Here is an 18054-nt window from a genome sequence, read left to right on the forward strand (position 1 = left end):
CATACCATCAACTTTGGGCAACACTAGAGTTCAAAATCATGTGGGTCATTATATTATCAACACCAATACATCTTATTTACGCATTCATTTTTATTTAATAGGCAGTTTTATATATGAATTTTAATTAATTTAATTTTTAATTTATGATTTATTATAAATTTATATTTGTATATTATATATAAATAATTATATTTATCCAATAAAATAAATAAATTGATACATTTTTTAATGTACAATTAAATTAAAATAAAATTATTTTATATATATATTTGAATCAAAATTAAAATTTTATATATATAATTGTGTCAAATCAAAGTGTATGCACTAAACTACCAATAGTGGTTGGGTGCAACAATAAGAAATCTTGTACTCCCAAGGGGATGATGCATGTTCGAACCTTAGATACGACATTGTTTGGAAGATAATCCCAAACTTCGAATATAGATTAAAAAACAGACATAAAAAATACCAAAAAAATTATGTATTAGATTAAAATTTATATATAATTTAAAATTTTACTACTATTTTTGAAATATATATACAAAGTTTACATTTACCCCTCAAAAGATTAAAATTTACTAATTTTTTTAATGATGATTTTTTCAAGGTTTGATACCTTCCATTATCCATTTTATTGAGTTTAAGGCTCCCTGCAATCACATTTTCAATGCGATGAAAGAATTTTCATTAACATGGCAGTGTATTTGGCAGCACACGAATGAAATATTTTAATATCACTCAACTTTAAAAGGACAGGGTTTAAAGCTTGGGAGAGTGCAGCAGCATTACGGGCTAGTAAGTTTAATTTATTTTTTTATTCAAATATGTTTAAATTAATTTAATTCTTGTAAAATGAGAATTTTGGTAGAATTAACGAAAATAATTCAAAGATAAAAGAAAGCTCGAGAGAACATAATAGTCATAGAAAAGTAAAACATTCAATATATTCTTTTAACTCAAATAATAGAATACAATAAATTATTACAAATAAGGAGAAGTCTTCTATTTATAATTGAGCTCCCCTAAATCTAACTATGCAATTAGCTTTGCATCAACGGACGAGATTGAAACATATCTACAATTAAAGGATTTACGTAATTTCTAAGATTACAGAATCAAATATTATTAGATTACAGATTTTTTTAATATTATTTTCCTAAGGTAGCCTTAATTTACCGCTTCATTGGACCATCAAAATTTCAAGTAGACGAGCTTGTCACTTTTTATTCGAATCGGACCAATTCAAGTAGGTCAGATGAGGCTCGTTTAATAGAATGACCTCTATAAAATACGATGAAACTGCGGCCTGTAAAAGTAAAAAGCTAAAAGATAAAGATAATTATTCTTTTCCTAAACTATATAAAAAATGAGTTGCATTTAAATCAAAATATAAATTTAATTATTTTAATATTCAATTTTATTGTTACAGGTTAAAAATTTTATTTAAAAGATATTGAGTAAGTTTGATGGTAATAGTTACTTTCCATTGACATCAAAGCATCCAATCAGGCTTTCCCCCCATGAACATTGCCCAATGCCCATTCCCATTCCTAGTGACTGTCGTTTGAGAAGTTAAAAGGAGCATGTGAGATGAGATTTTGATGCATGCCGGTGAGACATTGATGTTGATTTTTTTCCATTACTCACTTAAATTATTTGTTTTTTGGTGAAGGAATTTAGGCTTTGTATTATTGGTTTCACACCATGTTTGTCAAAAAAAGAAAATCAGAAAAACCCTTTTGTGCCAATTGTTCAGTAATTTGTTTGTATTTTTCTATTTTTTTAAGAAAGAAATTTGTCTTTTTAGGTTAAACTGAGTTGATATTTTAATTAATAATAATAACAATAAAAGATACTTTCATTACTAGAAATAATAAAACTGGTACAGACTGCAATTAAAACATTACAAACTCCATTGTCTTAAGAGGAGAAAGATGAAATGAAATTACTTATAAAGAAATTAAGTAGAGAAGCATCACTTGAATCAATCATCAATAATTGTTTCTAATTCTGTCATTATCAAATAATTCTAATAATAAACTTCAGTCAGTCAATTTTAGTATTGTTCATCAAAATTATAATATAATTAACTTTTGAACTGGATCAAAATATTTTTTTTTTATAGAAAAGAAAAACCCAACATTTGATCCATTGGCTAAATGTGTTCACCTCATCCTCAAGGTTGCAGGATTAGTTTGTAAGCTTTGCCTGTGTGATAGTTTAGGTTGGAACTAGCTGTCCAGTTCCCATCTTCCTTTCTCCTCTACCTTATTTCTTTTCATCCCTTTCTTTTACTTCCCTCTATTCGTCATCCAGGTCTGCTCCGTCAACCAGTTGCCAACAGCCCTTCGTCGCTCTCTTCTCGTTTTCTGAATCTAGTCATTTTTTCAGCTCAAAGGAGTTTTCTTCGGAATAATAAATCCCCTCGAGCCGGTGTGGTCTGACTTCCAATCAAACATTCATTTCACTTAATATGCAACTTTTTGGTTTTTATTTCCCAAAGTACCGGAGCTTTTGTGCTCCTTTCCTTTAAAATTTACTTATCGATGAATTTCTTTGTTGAAAAAGAAAAACTGCTCTTTCTTTCCTTCTAAAAACTGAATTTTCATTTGAGATGCTTGAACTTTGCTTTTGATTCTGTTTGCATTTAACATGATTATCTATCTGCAAAATCTCTTGATGAAAAACAGAAATATGGGCGTTTGATGAAACAAAAATGTTTTTCTTCCGTACATACAATCAAATGGAAGTTACAGCAATCTTGAAGAATGGAGATCCTGTCGTCGCTGTCATCATAGTGCCAAAACTTCAATCGAACATCATGATTAATCCAGACATAAAATGGCTTCAATAAAAACAACAGTAAACTTTTAATCGGAATCAGAGTGCAACAGCAATTGATTTAGCCCAAAGCAGACCTCGCCACTTCAAATGCCAAGAAACATGCTGCGTTCGCGGGAATGCTTCGTGCCATGGCAGGGCCGAACCCTTTGAATAGGCCTTTCACCCCTTCTGAGGCTAATATCCTATTAAATGCATTCATGGAGCCAGTGTACTTGGGGTTTCTATAGTCATCCACCTGGACCACACTCTTGATGACATCAACTGGGTAAACAAAGATCCAGAATGAAGCTCCGGCCAAGCCTCCTGCCACGATCAAAGACCCTCTTCCTAATTTACTAGTGTCTGGTCCTTCAGCCATGTACTGCTTCAGTGCTTCATACACACCAAACATAGCAGCATTTCCTGGAACCTCGCGAGCCAAGGTGGGAACCAATCCCTTGAAGAGCCCCCTTACGCCACCCTCTGATCTGAGAACATGCCTAGCTACATCCATTGGCCCTCCATACTTCACTGCCACACTAGCTGAGCCAGAATGTGCCAATGCACTCTGGGCCTGTAATCTGCTTTCACCATAAGATCCAAGAAGTAAATATTATGTCCAAAGAATTTAGGAGTTGATAGTTATCCCATTCAAATGACAAAGTGAGAAAATTATTTTAAAAAACTCATCAGCACTTGATACATCCACGTTGTGCACACTGGTTGAGCGACAAAATTGGTACTAGAACTATAATTTGATAGGAAAAGGAATATGAAAAGCCATGATGCCAACCTGCATTTGATCAACTCAGTGGGGCAAGCTAAGAATGAAACAGCAACTCCAGCCCCAGCCCCTGCTACTATCTGTTGGTTAACTGTGAGGGAGGCACCAGACTCTGATCTCAACAATGCCTCCATTTGCCCTCTCACCATAAAGAGGACGGCATTAAGGCCTGCAACAGTAGCCAGTGGAGCCCCCATACCCTTATACAATCCCCTTGGACCTTCAGCGGCTACTGTCTGCCTGACAGCATCCATAGCACCAGCATATTTCGGTGGCTGCCCAGGGAGTGGAGCAGACTGGCTTTGAAGCTTAACCTTGATGGTATCAAAAGGGTGCCCAACTATCAACTGTGATGCTCCTCCAACAGTTCCAGAAATTAGGTCCTTAGCTACGTCTCCCATCTGCAGAAGTTAAGTGTGTAGTAAAACAATTAATTTACTGAAGCAGCATTGGATCCATTAAATGGAAAGCTATTCCTCCCTGAGAATGAATACATATCTCTGATATCAATCTTATATCTGTACAGGCGAAAATGCATTAATGCATGGTCTTTATTCGCAACCCTTTTCACTATAACTGCAGCCATCGCTTATAATACAACAACATATATGCTTTGGTTCTCATTGGCAGATATAATAAAGCCAAAGCACAAACCGGTATGCATGCTTATGGTAATAAAATCAGGTTACTCTACCACAAGGGTCCAAAGGAGGTAGATCGAAACATTAGTAGTACATGAACTTTTTTAAGTGAAATGGAGATAAGGACAAATGAACAATTAGCAGCTACTCAACAGCTTACGCTTGGAAATTAACCCATAACTGATATTTAGTGGGCATTCTCTTTCTTAAAAATGCAATTAGCCTTGAAACTTTATGCATAAATCACTTTGGCTTCAGAAAGTGAGCAAAGAACTGATTTGAGCTAAAGATTTGACAATAGTTGATAGTATAGGAAACATTAAACAAGGTGTAAATTTATAAAATAGCCACAACCAGTTGGTTTAAATTTATAAATGGTGTAAGCTTCTAATATTGTGGTTCAATAATTCGATTGCAAGAACAGTTCAACATAGAAGACAGTATTGAACAAAGATATTAACATTATAAATAATAAGAAAAGGTAAAGAACCTCAAGCATAGGGTTAAGAAACTGAAGAACTAAAAACCACAAACAAAGCATTGAAATCTAAAGCTCTAAACTGCAAAATGATAATTTAAGAAGGAAAAGAAAACATAACACAATATCACATTTAGGCAGCAATAAGAAAAGGAAAGGAGAGTTAGGCAAGATATCAGTTACATCGGAAAGAAAATAGAATCAAATATAGGTCCTCAGAGCACATCCTTTTGAAACAAAGTACACTAAACAATCACAGGGTTCTAGGACAAGCCCAAGGTTCAATCTTTTACGCCATTTTAGACCTGGGTTTTATATAAAAACATAAGATCACGCACTTCAATTGAAGTAACCAACCCCAAAATATTGGAACTCGAAAACGAACATGACGAATGGATGATGGTTTACAGACACAATTGAGTTGAACAAGTGTAGGGAAAATAAATTGAATACTAAAACAGGGTCCCATGAGAAATCCAAATGACTGATACATTTACATTCGACATGAAAAAGGAATCTTACCTTGAAAACACAACACAATGGAAAAGAACCAAATTCTGGAGAGAGTTCAAGTCCCAAACCAAGTGATCAAATCTGATGAAAAAATAATAAGAAACTCATTAATCAGATCCAAGAACATTTCTGTAAGGTTGACAAATGATCCAAAAAACAGAAACAGAGGAAAATGCCATCATAAAGTGACAGAGCATTCCCTAAAAAGTTGGTCTTCTTTTTGGGTTTAATTTGAATGGAGTTTGGGGAGGTGAGAGATTGATGAGAGAATCTAGGAATAAAAGGAAAACGTGAAACGGATCATTGGGTAGTATTAAATCGAGATCCATAAGAGAGTGGTTGGGGTTGGGGACTTACAGAGAAGGGTGAAGCCAATCTGGTTAGCTCCTAAAACACACTGAACTGAGACTACAAAATGATATTGCTGGTTTTGGCCTTGGATGACCAACTGCCTATATGTGTATAGGTTTTTTGTTTTGGAAAGCGACTCAATAACCGGTTACTTGTAGTGATTGGCTGCTTCTTTCTTTGTTGTGTTTGACTTTAATATACCTTGCCATTACATTCATATTTCATATTTACATACTTTTTTATAATTTTTGAATCCACTACTCAATTACTTAGAATAATTTTATATTTTGAAACCGAAAATTCAATATTTATTTTAATATATAAATTTTAATTTTGATTTAATTGTAGACATTTAAATAAATGAATACATACATTTATTTTATATTGAATAAATACAATTGTTTGTGCATGTAATATCTCAACCTAAAATGATATTAATCCGATAATGCTATCAATGATTTGTGAAAATTAAATCTAATCAAATGTTACTCTTATCATTTTTTCTTTTACTTTCAAATTTTATTTCTAATTCATTTTTAAAATGTAACATTTTATCTAACTCTAATAATTTCTAGACTTTCTTGCAATAATTTGAGATATTCAAATAATATACTCTTAATTTTTTATATTCAAAATATAATTACACCCAATCTAACTTTAATAATTTTGTATTTTTTTTGCAATTATTTTAAGATATTCAGATCATAATAGTCGATGATCGTTTGGTACCGATACATGCCATTCCGATTTTAAATCAAGATCAAATTGTCTAAATTTCATTTTGGTCTAATTTTAGACTATTACGACAAATATTGATTTGTACCAATATGTATTAGCTAGCACTCGTTGATACAAAATTTTAATATTTTAAATCAACTTCTACTCTCTTTTTTTATCTAAATTTAAAATATAATTATTAAATTAAATTATTCAATTTAATTAACAATTTTGAAATTTATATTGGCATATAAATGTATTTATTTGGATATATGTACATGTATATATAATATAAAAGTTATATTATAAATATCTATGAGTAAAAACGTATACATATGTCATTAAGAAACAAAGAAATTATTGTAAATATATATGTAAAAAATATTTAAAAATAACATGTTAATTTACAATTTAACCGGATATCTAGCCCGAACGCAATTGTCAAATCAATTTTTAGCTCTTTAGCAAAGAGATAAGCATATCTCATTTTGAGCTAGGCTTGGGCTAGTTAAGCTCAAGGTATTTTTGACACTTAGGGTGGATGGAAAACATAAGTAAAGATTGCTAAATTCATAATTTAATTGAGTGTAACTATTTATTAATATAAGTGGTGAGAAAGTCTTCTTCTGTGTATGTTTTTCATATTATATAGAAAGTTTGGAAACTATCATAAAACTGTCCTGAGAGCTCTATTTACAAACACCCATAACTGTATACCTAAGATTCTGAAGAGCCACCAAAAAGCGACAGTGTAGTGTTCACCTCTTGGCACTTGGGTAACTTCATGTCTGAAGCAAGTTTTAATGTGGTGCCGCTGCCACTGCCGCTACCGCCTGCCTTAGGATAAGGCAATGCAAGGGAAAGAGCAAGTGAAGGATTAGTGTCGGAGATCTCGTCTCGTGGATCCCCACTGCTCATCACCATAAAAGATGGGGGCATATTTCTGTGAGCTGAAAGGCTCCTTTCAACCCCAAGGGCAAGCTCAAGATTTGAAACACTTGACTTTACCTGTTTCCCACTGTCATTTGAAAGAACTTGCTGCTGCAACAAGTGCTTCCAGCTATACTTATTACCGATTGAATCCGATTCTGGAGGAACTAGCGACATATCATACACTTCATTGCCGTAGATGGTAGGGCCTCTGCCATTTACAGGAAGGGAACATCTATCATTTATTATATCTTTTATCCTATTCCTATCTACAGCCATTCCACCAAAACAACTCTTTAATCTCTTGCCGTCATTAGTATCATCAGCCTCCACATGATCTGCAAAATATTCTTGTTTTTCTTGAAGAGAACAGTTGAGATCAATTTCAGGTCTTTTTCTTGACTCTCTTTCTTCTCTCTGCATGAAACACTATATCAGTCATTAAAACAAATATTAATTGGTATGGTAGGAACCAAAACAGCAAAAGTAAGATGCCCCAACAATCTTTCATCAATGACAGATCATTATAACACTCTCTGACCATTTCCGCCTTTTAATTGGACACTATCAGCAAAACAACTAGAGAGTAAAAAATTTTACCTGAGATGAGTCGATTATGCCCACTTGCTGACTACTTATTTGTACATCCGGGGCATTCATCTTCTGTTCCGAAGAAGATTCTTTGGTTTCACAAACTTCAGCATTTTTTCCAGAAGCCACTGTCATTGAGTCCGGGAAAGCGTTGGAGTTCAATGCAGATAAACTTTCACTTGACTTTCCAGGTGGGAACAATTTCTCGGAAGCAGACATGGCTGAAATTTGTTCTGAGCACTGAACCCTCTTTCCTCTAAATACACCCCATAAAAACAGCATGTTATTCCAACCTGCAATGTTCAAACTTTGTAAGACTTAGTCCAACAATGAAAAAGCAAATTTCATTTTGTTTATATGATGCATGCGAAATGTAACTATCAAACTCTTACGCTGAGATTTTTCTGGAAGTAGGTTCGAGGGGAATATTAAAAGCTCAAACCCGCCAAAGTTCCCTTTGAGGCTAAAATCATACTTAATCATCCTATCCAACAAGTTCTTATAGCTTCTTTCATAACTGCACAAGAAGCATGTAAAATAACCTGAGTTATCTGAAAGAAAATTAGCTCTTCTACACAGAAACATTTCCACAAACCTGTCAAGTTCTTTTGCAAAAAAGTAGAGCGCAATATTATCTTCAGTGGCATGGCTTTTCATGAACTGAGTGGGCCACATGCTCAATCGAGGTGCTTCCTCCAACGACAGTTTTAGAGGCAGTTTCTGCACTACTTCAAGAACTTTATGTGAGGCATAAGTTGACAAGTGTGCTTGCAGTCCATCACAAGTAAATGGAAGTCCACCACTCCTTTGAATTTCAAACTTGCCTCTGCAGAACATGTCAGAAGGTATGTATAAGACACCGAATAGATGAGCAGTTAAGAAGGTAGGAGTCATTGACAAATTTCAAAATGAACAACAAGAAAGGCAATAAAAGCCATACTGCCATATAGAATCAAGCTGTGGAACAACAGAAATCCAAGAAGGCACATGTACTCCAGAAGCAAAAATAGTTGAATCTCTCGGGCAAGGCCGTTCAGACTGCACAGCAGCACTCGAATGCTTTTTACTGATAGCAGGTACCACTGTAGAGTACTCAACACAGTGCCTCACATTAAGAACTCTCTTTTTCTCTTCAGTCAGAAAACTTTTTTGTGCAGAAGTACTAGATGTTTTTAAGGAATTATCTGATGTTTCATGACCTTTCACATCCACTAAATCATGACACAAGGAACTGGAAGGGCATGCCAAACCATTTTTGACAGAAGCAATTCTTTTATCAGCCCATGCAAGTGCATTGCTGTTGGATAATTTCAATTTCTTTTCTGTCTTAATTGGAGACTGTCCTTTTGGATGCCTTGATCTCTTCAAATCCTCAACGCGAGAAGAGTTGGGAAGTAATTTAGTGTCATGATTACTATTATTCACAGTATAGCTCATATTCTTCAATGACATGGATTTAGACACCGTTTTAATCCTCCTCTCACTCTCACTAGCAGCAGTTCCTTTAGCCAAGCCTTCATTGCCACAACTGCCTTCCTTCAGCAGTTGGACATCTTCTTTTAAGCTCCTATTAGAGAATGATTTGGACTTGGAAAGTAATCCTGCATCACCAGAACAAAAAATAATTCAGTTAGTAAATGTGCTAGGTTGACATTATAATTAATAAAGCACAGCTTCAACCATTAAGGTGTATGTGAAATATACCCTTTGACACCTGATATTGTGATGGCAATTTAAGTGATTTACTCCTTAATTCAGTAGGCGAGCACACAATTCTCGGAGTAGTGCTAGAAGAGTGGCCTCCAGATTGATGATTCGAAACTTTGCTGCTGCAACTCGATGTCGTAGGTGATTTCAAATCTGTTCCAAAAGCCTTATTCCTAACTGCTTGTAAACTGCCAGAAGGTCTCTTCGAAGTAAATGAAGGAGTTGAACTAACTTTATGTGCTTCACTTTCCTCGACCTCCAAAGGTTTGGTTTCTGATTCTGAAGCATGTGTTTTTTTTAAAATCTTAACTCCTCCCTCCATTTTGTCTTGTTTTTGCCTCTCAGTTTCTTTACTGAGCGCACATTCCTCACACATCCAATCACCTTTGGGAACACTGTCCATCTTCACACGCATACAATAACTGGTTCATGTAATGGAATGTCAACATTTAAGTGTCCCGTGATAAAAGGAAGAAACTATAAATACACTAACACCATACATTTCAACTAATAAAAAATATGAAGAAAAGGCAAGCATGCATGCATGAGAGAGGCAGAAACGCAAGACCTACATGTGTTCTGCTCCATCACTGCAGTTGCTACAAACAGCAAGCAACTCCTCTCGACCTATGTCACCACATATATCACAAACTTTGACCTGATAGTCAGATACAACAATTAATAACAGAAGGCCAACTCTTTTGAACAGCAAAAATAAAGCAAGAAAGAAAATAAAGTTCATCATTTGCACGGGTCTTGTGCCTGTAAAGATAATTGGAAGCCAAGAAAAGAGAACCAACATTTAGAAGGTACCACCATTATAATTAATGGACAGTAAGAAACTTATGAAAATTTTCCTCGGGCAACTATTCTTAAAATGAGATATATGTATCCAAGTGGCAACATTAAAATATATTCTATCTCATGCTTTGTCAAGCCAAAAAATACCTGTTGTCAATATACAAAGCTTTTTCGTCATCTTTTCAGACCATGTAGAAGATTTAATAGTAGATTTAGTCATGCAAAGGTCTATTGTAAGGATGCCTAACATAAGACTTTAACTGGAATAGCATTTTACGTACTTCATACTCAATGCTGTCTGGTGCATCACTACAAGCAGCAGCAGGCTGTGATCCAATATTAGTTTCCTCCATATTAATTTCCTTAGCCACTGTAGTGGACTTTAGTTCAGCTGTTTGCTCTCTTTCATTTGTTCTATTATCAACTTCCATAGATTCAGCATAGTTATGTCCATCACCGATCTGACTGCCAACCTGTACAGCACCTGTTCTGGCAAAAGATGATTGGACTTGTTCCTCAGAACACTCGGAATGTTCTCTCTGGAAATGAAGATTTAATTTTCAGTTTCTAGTTCCAAGCAGATGATAAAAATATACAGAAACATTAATAAATTTCACCACATAAAAAGTAGGAATTTCAAGAATACCTTTGCTGAGCTGGCACCAGCACATGAATCTCGTAAAGATGAAATTTCTGAAAGATCTGACTTGTTTGAACAATACAAAATCTCCTGGGAAGATTCAATGGACGATCTGTTTGATCTCCTTGGATGATTATCATCTACATCACCACAAGGACTACCAACTAGAAAACAAGCAGGTTGAACGTTAACTTCCTTTTCAGTCCCAGGGAACCTATCAACTGAAGCTGAGTTGTAAGATGCATTTTTCTTGTCTGCATCACTAGTATGGTCAGCAGCCCTTGTTTTTGCATAGTCTGATACACACACAAACGAAATATTATCTCCAAGGCATTCTGACTCTTGTTTCTCAAACTTATTGGGAACAAATTTATTATGAAAGATTGGTGCTTTCAGTGGCCCAATATTATTTGCACAAGCCGAAGGCAGGTTTGTTTTTGTAATCATCTTGATGCTCTCATAGGTGTTACAATCCCTCAACGTTTCTTCACTCTCTACAACATCAGAGAAGGATTCGCGACTCAAGCATACACTGAGAGGATGACTTGACTCACTGCTTGTACGCTGTCTATCATTGCATGCTCTATTCATCCGAGGAGATGACAAATCAGCATCGTTAAAAGAGTAATGGTTACTATCCTTTTTTTGACAGGCTTTGCCTAGAAACTCATTTGTCTTTGTTGCTGTCAATGCCATTTGTTTGGACACACACGGTGAAAATGAAGAAACACACGCATTGCATGTTCCAGGTTCTTCTTTTAAACCTAGTTCCCTGCTTGACAACTGGGTGCCGCCAAAACCATTTTCAGCATTAAATGATCCCTGATAGGCAATAGTGAATCACAACCAAGACAGAAAAAAAATGAAATAAGAAAATAGAACGGGGAAAAACCTGACATTTATGAAGCACAACAGAAAGAGCATTATATTAACAAGAATCACACAAACCAAAGTAATATCAAAGTCGCACAGGACTTACAATATAGGCAAAACTAAAGAGGTTTTTTACTTTTTCAACGTGTTCTTTTTTATGGTATATATAAAAAATGATATCTCATCATGGGTTAACAAATTTAGTACAAATGGAAACCACATATCATGTGTTTCTGCATTGTCAGTATTTTAAATATTAATGCAAGGGGAAAATAAATGTCATGATAAAATCGATTGCAAACTCTATTTAGAATATAGAATATAGATAGTTCATTGCTTTTCAATAGTGTCCATGCATCGGAATAAAGATCCGAAAGAAGAAACTTCAAATCCATATAACTCTCCCTTCTTAGCAAAGGGAAAATAAATACCAGGATAAAACCTATGGCAACACCTTTCAGAAAATGGAAGAGATTCTTCATTAATTTTCAAAGAGCCCATGCATCACAGATGAAGCTCAAGAAAGATGACATCAAATCTACTAAATTCATAGATGTTATCAAAGTATCACTATTGCTATGTTCCTTCTTAGGACACAATCCTAATGACAGAGACCGCAAAACATTGTAATGTCTCCATGTTATTTGCTTGATTCTATTTCTTCTACTCTACCAAATAAACATTCAACTTAAAACAAGACAACTAAAAACTGCAGGCAGAGCCAAACTTTATCAGAAAAACTTTGAAAGGAGCATTAAAGATAAGCAATGCATTTAATCTGCATGGAGAATTTTGTTCACTGAATCATAGTAGTGAGAAAACTAAAAGAAATCAATAAACATGCTGCACAACTAAGAAGTTTCTTACCATATTCAACGCAGCAGAGCAGTCGGCTTCATCAGGAAGCCCTTCTGAACACAAACTTCCTATATCACCACTGATGAGACCTGTACAGATATCAAACAATAAAATAACACGAAGATCTATTCACTAAGTAAAATTACAATGCTAAAACTACAAAGTTAACACATTACACGAAGGCACAGCAAATACAATATACTTTGACAAGCATTCAATTGATTAATGAGAATACACGAGGTAAGAACAGAAGAGAAACAAAAAACAAAGGGCAACAATTATCTCTTGATCACTTCAATTTAGTGTATTAAAATAGCCAATCTTTTAGGTTTCAAAAAAACCAATGCAACACGAGCTAAACCACCAAACACTTCTAATATATATCTTTACATCATAAACTGAATATTTCATATTTGAAGAAGAAAAATGGTTACTTGATCTTGGCCACCAATTTTGACACTCCACTAGAGACAACAATAAATAAAAGTGAACCTCCCCCCCCCCCCAAAAAAAAAACAAAATTCAGCAGTACGAAATTGTCAACAATCATTTATAACAAATCAAAGAAAAGCAATACATCGGCGGAAAAAATCCCAAACCCAATAATCCCAACCTAAAAAGCCTTAAAATTATCAATAATTAGCCTTGATCACTAATTCTACTATCCAAGAACGATGAATCAACAAACGAAAGAACAAGTAAAAAGGAATTCCATGCCTTAGGCTTTAAAATCTCAGTTTCACTTCCACCATAGAGTTCCTTCACATTCTTAAACTTGGATTTTCTCGTATCCCAAACAAAAAATCAAGAAAAACCAAAATAAAAAGCACAAGACTCAGCCAGATGAAACAACCTTAAGTCATCAAATAAAAAGAACACAAGTACATGAAAATTTGGAGATAAATGAAAGTAATTTTATAACAGCAAAGATAATCAATCGAAAAAATTAACTCCAAAAAGACCTCTTTTTCTCTCCTTCGCCTTCCTTTTATAGATATCCTCCCCTTTTTGCAACGTTTTCTCTGCTCTCTTCTTCAGTCTCTATGAAGGAGAAAAAAAAAATAGTACATAATACAATTTCATTTTTCTTTATTAGCTTGCCTTTTAAATAAGGAGAAGGTTAGATTTTTTTTTAGTAAATTTTTTTTTTATTTGGTGCTAATGTCGGTGTATTACTAGGCCCTACTTGCTCTTAGGTTTTTAACGCCGTTGATCTCATCTAATCAGAAATTTCTAGAATTAACGCTTTCAGGTTATGCCACGTGTCAACCATTTTTACGAATTTAGCCACGTAGAGAGCAAAGAGTGGTGAATGGACATAACAGTGCCCGCATTTGATCGCAGCTGAGTTAACGGGAAAGTCCGGGACGTCACGCGTGGGGCCGATGGGACGCTAACTTGCACCGTGTGCGTTGGTTTACTATAAGGGAAGGAGGGCAGATATTATTTTACAAGGAAGCAACGAAAAAGTGACACGTGCCTCTAGTTATGCTCCGTAAATGATACACCAAACGCCCAACTTGACTTCCCTTTTCCTGGAAGTCCCCAACTGGACCTCTTTTATTTCTAAAATGTCATTACATTTACGTCTAATATTAGAACTTTTATACCTTACATGGTTTTTTCATCCTTTAAATCATTCATTAGCTATATTGTCGTCAGATCAAAACTGTAGTTATATTGAAAAAAATATAAATAATCTTATTTATTATTAATAGTTTGATTGAGTTTATCTCCTTATTAATCGAGTCCTAATTTATATAAAATTATCAAGTGTCTATTCTTTTATACAGTAACAAATAATATTTTAACTATATTGTTATGAATTTAAATATATATACACTTAACACTAGGAACCTCTTTGGATGGGTGTTTATCTTTAGTGTTATGCATTTATTTTTTGTCTCAGATTACAAAGATATAATCTCATCGCCCATCCGAATTTTAATATTTAACTATTTTAATAAAAACCACGTCTCATTTTTCAGAAGTTATTAACACATTAAAACATAATACTTTTCCTGTATTGTTTTGCTTTAAAAAATAACTTTTATGATTTCATTATTGGTATTTAAAAAATATTAAAGAGAATTGTTCTGCGTGAGAGTAACGGTGGGACACTGGGATTATTAACATTACATATGAGATTATGTCACCCGGGGAAGCCAAGAAACTTTAGTAAGTCAAACTAAAATATTTTAAATTATATTTACTAAACAAAAATAGGACCTAAATTTGCAATATATCTTTTATCTAAGGACCTAAGTTTTATCTACCTCTTCGGATTTGGTTTATACGTCGGGTATTGAGACTAAGAAATATTATCATAATAATATTAATTATTATTTAAATAAAATCATATAAATTAATATTTTCTCAATTAAATTATTATCTCATTAACCCGTTAAAGGAATTTCATATATATTTATTATTATATTGAAGTTTATGTATATTTTCTTATTAGAATTGTGGGTTAAAATTGATGCTTAAATTTAAAAATTAAGAAAAATACAATTATTGAGATTAAGAAATTTATGGAACATCTTAAGATGAAGTTAATTCAGGATTCATACAACTTCAATACGTGGCTTGTTTCGTAACACTTGTTTGCCACGCTGCTACTTCATAACTTTATGTTATAATGCACTATCCATATCATGCTGTGATAAGTTTTCCATTTTATATTGGTTTTTTTAATTACAGACACAAAAATAATAGGATTGATGTGTGGGAATTTTGAGGTGAAGATTTTGATGAATCTTTACACGACGATGCAATTTTCAAGAAGATAAAGAGGTCTCTAATGGCCACTTATAAATATTAATATACATATGAATCCCACTATAGGGGTCAAATAAGAAAATTTTAGTTTCAAGAGTTAATTATGTCATTTGGCATATTAAAGCAATGTCATGTGTTAATTATTAAAAAAAAAACACAGATAAATTCAAACATTTAATAAAACAATTCCTTAATTGTAAGAAAAATATACAACTTTTTACAAAATCGTGTGATCTAAATTCCTGTTAAACATAAAATACAAGTGATAAGATAGGACGAAGGCCAAGGGCCAAAGGCCCGAGTACAGGCTGCACAACTGGAATCCGTATAGAAGTTTACTTCCTCTATTTGATGCTGATTAGAATAAGGTATTTTAATCTTACTGCATTACTTCTATTTGAATTTGATTAGAATAATGTTTTAAATCTATAAATAGATGTAATAATCTCTTTTCTTATATCATTCAAATTCAATATAGTGAACTTTTTTCTCAAAAGAGTTTTCACGTAAAATTTTGTGTATTTTATTTTCTCTATTTTATTTGCAATACACTACCATTATCGTCAGTCCTATTTTCACAAACTTATCCTATAATTCCGTATATATTTTCTTTTGTTACATTAGTAATATATTATTTATTAATATTTTACCTTGATTAATTCAGTAAATTATTACCCAAATCATTCCTTTAAAAACAAAATTGTTTCCTTTTAATTGCAAATTAAAGCTAATTTTGTAATAAAAATACAACTAAATTAAATATATATTATAATTTTGATATTACTATTTAAAAAACAGTTAATACATAAAAATTGTATGTAATTTAGTGATAAAATACAATGACATAATTGTGACAGACTAGCCCATAATTTTCTCAAATGACATGATTTGTCAACAATAGTAATTTAGGTCAAACATTTGTGTTAATGTGGAAATTGAATTATGCTAATTTTAAATTGACTACTCTTTTTTCATTTTGTTTTGCATCTTATATGTTCCCCGTGCTTCTTATTGCAACCTTCAACGATTGCTCAGATGTGATTGACCTCGAGGGGAGGCAGTAAGGCAAGATCAGGCACCGAGTCAGTGACCTCATCAATGGTTTCATTTTGTGGGTTTTCTCAACGTTGTTGACCCATGTGGTCTTGTGCTTCGGAGCATGCACTACCAACTTTATGTAAACGTTTTGTGAGATCTACTTCGATGGGCCATCGGGTTTTAGGATAAAAAAAAATGTAATTTTATTATTTTTAATTTCTAAAGGATTAAATTAAATTATTATTATTTTTAGGAAAGTTAAAATATATTTTTATTTTTATTAATTTAAATTTTAAAAATTTCTAAAGTTAGAAAGAGTCATTAAATTATGAATGGCGGCTAATTATTAAAAGAAAAACACAGGAAGTTTTATTTTAATTTAAATAGAAATTGACAACTCCACTAGCTGCTATATTATTTTCATAACCAAAAATATGTAATGAGACACCACTAAGTTTGATTATACTAATAGAAACTAATATTTTAATTGCAGATGATGTAAGCGAAATTAGGCAATTAAAAATTATAGAATATTTTCTTCTTTCCTACTTTCCATTAACTTCAATACGCCAAAATTATATCTATAAATGATATCCATCATAATAAATTTACATCTTAATATTTATATTTTATTAATTTAATTATTATTATCTAAATTAAGCCTTTAGTTATTAAAAAAAGAAAGAGAAGAATTGTTTTTTTTATAATGAGGATACTGATTAAAATATTAATTTTTAAATCTTATATAGTAATTCGTGTGTACTTCATATTAATTTTTTTATGAATTTTTAGTTTTGAATATTGTATAATTATTAATTTATTTATGTGACATATTAGACAATTTATGTCACGTTAACATGAAACACTCATAAACAAAGAACGTAGGTTGTCACATCAATATTATTAAAATATCAATGCTTTAATAAATATTTTCGTTTAAAAAAGTGATTCGACTACTTTTTAAAAGATTAATAATTAAATTTTGACATGACATACGTAAGTTAGGACAAATGTAGCATGACATCGACGATGATGTCTCGGATATGATAAATTAATTTATTTATAATATAATTAGTTTATTTTGAGCAATTTATGAATGGTTTGTGTATATTAATTAAAATATAATATATTGAATTATCAAAAATAGTACAAATTTTGAAACATTTTATAAATATTATCATTAAAGAAATAAAAATAATAAAAATATTTAATTTTTATAATGATGGTAGTTTAAATTATAATTCATATAAATTAAGATAAAAATTTTTAATATTTAAAATAAATTTGAATAGTTTGAGATTACTTCTAATTACGATTTACTCTTATAGAAAGAGTGAAAATATAATTCAAAGATATTATGCAAATTAAGTTATTAAACAAAGAAAAAAATACATAAGTGGTAATTAAATTAATAAATTAATCTGTGTAATTTCAATAATATATTTAATATAGTTTTCATCTATCTACTAAAGAAAGAAATATTATATATGAAATTTAATTTTAATAATTAAAAAAAGAATGTACCAAT

At 32.4% G+C, this 18054-nt stretch overlaps 2 protein-coding genes across 8 annotated transcripts; both read right to left on the minus strand.

Annotated features, from left to right (window-relative positions):
* Window positions 1–2676: 2676 nt before the first annotated feature.
* On the minus strand, window positions 2677–5747 carry LOC105765007 (mitochondrial carnitine/acylcarnitine carrier-like protein). Of its 4 annotated transcripts, none has more exons than XM_012583875.2 (4): window positions 5597–5747; window positions 5249–5320; window positions 3617–4008; window positions 2677–3404 (listed from the first exon to the last, which is right to left on the minus strand). In XM_012583875.2, exons 3-4 carry the CDS (start codon window positions 4006–4008, stop codon window positions 2903–2905), a joined length of 894 nt encoding a protein of 297 aa, XP_012439329.1. In that variant the 5' UTR covers window positions 5249–5320; window positions 5597–5747; the 3' UTR covers window positions 2677–2902. The 4 variants fall into 4 exon arrangements, with proteins under 4 accessions (XP_012439329.1, XP_052480678.1, XP_012439327.1 ...); XM_052624718.1 differs by lacking the exon at window positions 5597–5747 and adding an exon at window positions 5439–5510; XM_012583873.2 differs by lacking the exon at window positions 5597–5747 and adding an exon at window positions 5416–5482.
* A 1133-nt stretch (window positions 5748–6880) lies between these two features.
* Window positions 6881–13824, minus strand: LOC105765005 (uncharacterized). 4 transcript variants are annotated; one of them, XM_012583869.2, is made up of 11 exons: window positions 13670–13824; window positions 12717–12796; window positions 10983–11798; window positions 10618–10875; window positions 10108–10193; window positions 9533–9957; window positions 8769–9429; window positions 8424–8654; window positions 8221–8345; window positions 7838–8121; window positions 6881–7666 (listed from the first exon to the last, which is right to left on the minus strand). In XM_012583869.2, the coding sequence occupies exons 2-11, from the start codon at window positions 12717–12719 to the stop codon at window positions 7025–7027; spliced, it is 3531 nt and encodes a 1176-aa protein (XP_012439323.1). In that variant the 5' UTR covers window positions 12720–12796; window positions 13670–13824; the 3' UTR covers window positions 6881–7024. The 4 variants fall into 4 exon arrangements, with proteins under 4 accessions (XP_012439323.1, XP_012439326.1, XP_012439325.1 ...); XM_012583872.2 differs by having other exon boundaries at window positions 6881–7654; window positions 13670–13823; XM_012583871.2 differs by having other exon boundaries at window positions 13659–13751.
* Window positions 13825–18054: the final 4230 nt, after the last annotated feature.

This window comes from Gossypium raimondii, chromosome 12 (assembly GCF_025698545.1).
Source record: "Gossypium raimondii isolate GPD5lz chromosome 12, ASM2569854v1, whole genome shotgun sequence".
Taxonomy (NCBI): domain Eukaryota; kingdom Viridiplantae; phylum Streptophyta; class Magnoliopsida; order Malvales; family Malvaceae; genus Gossypium; species Gossypium raimondii.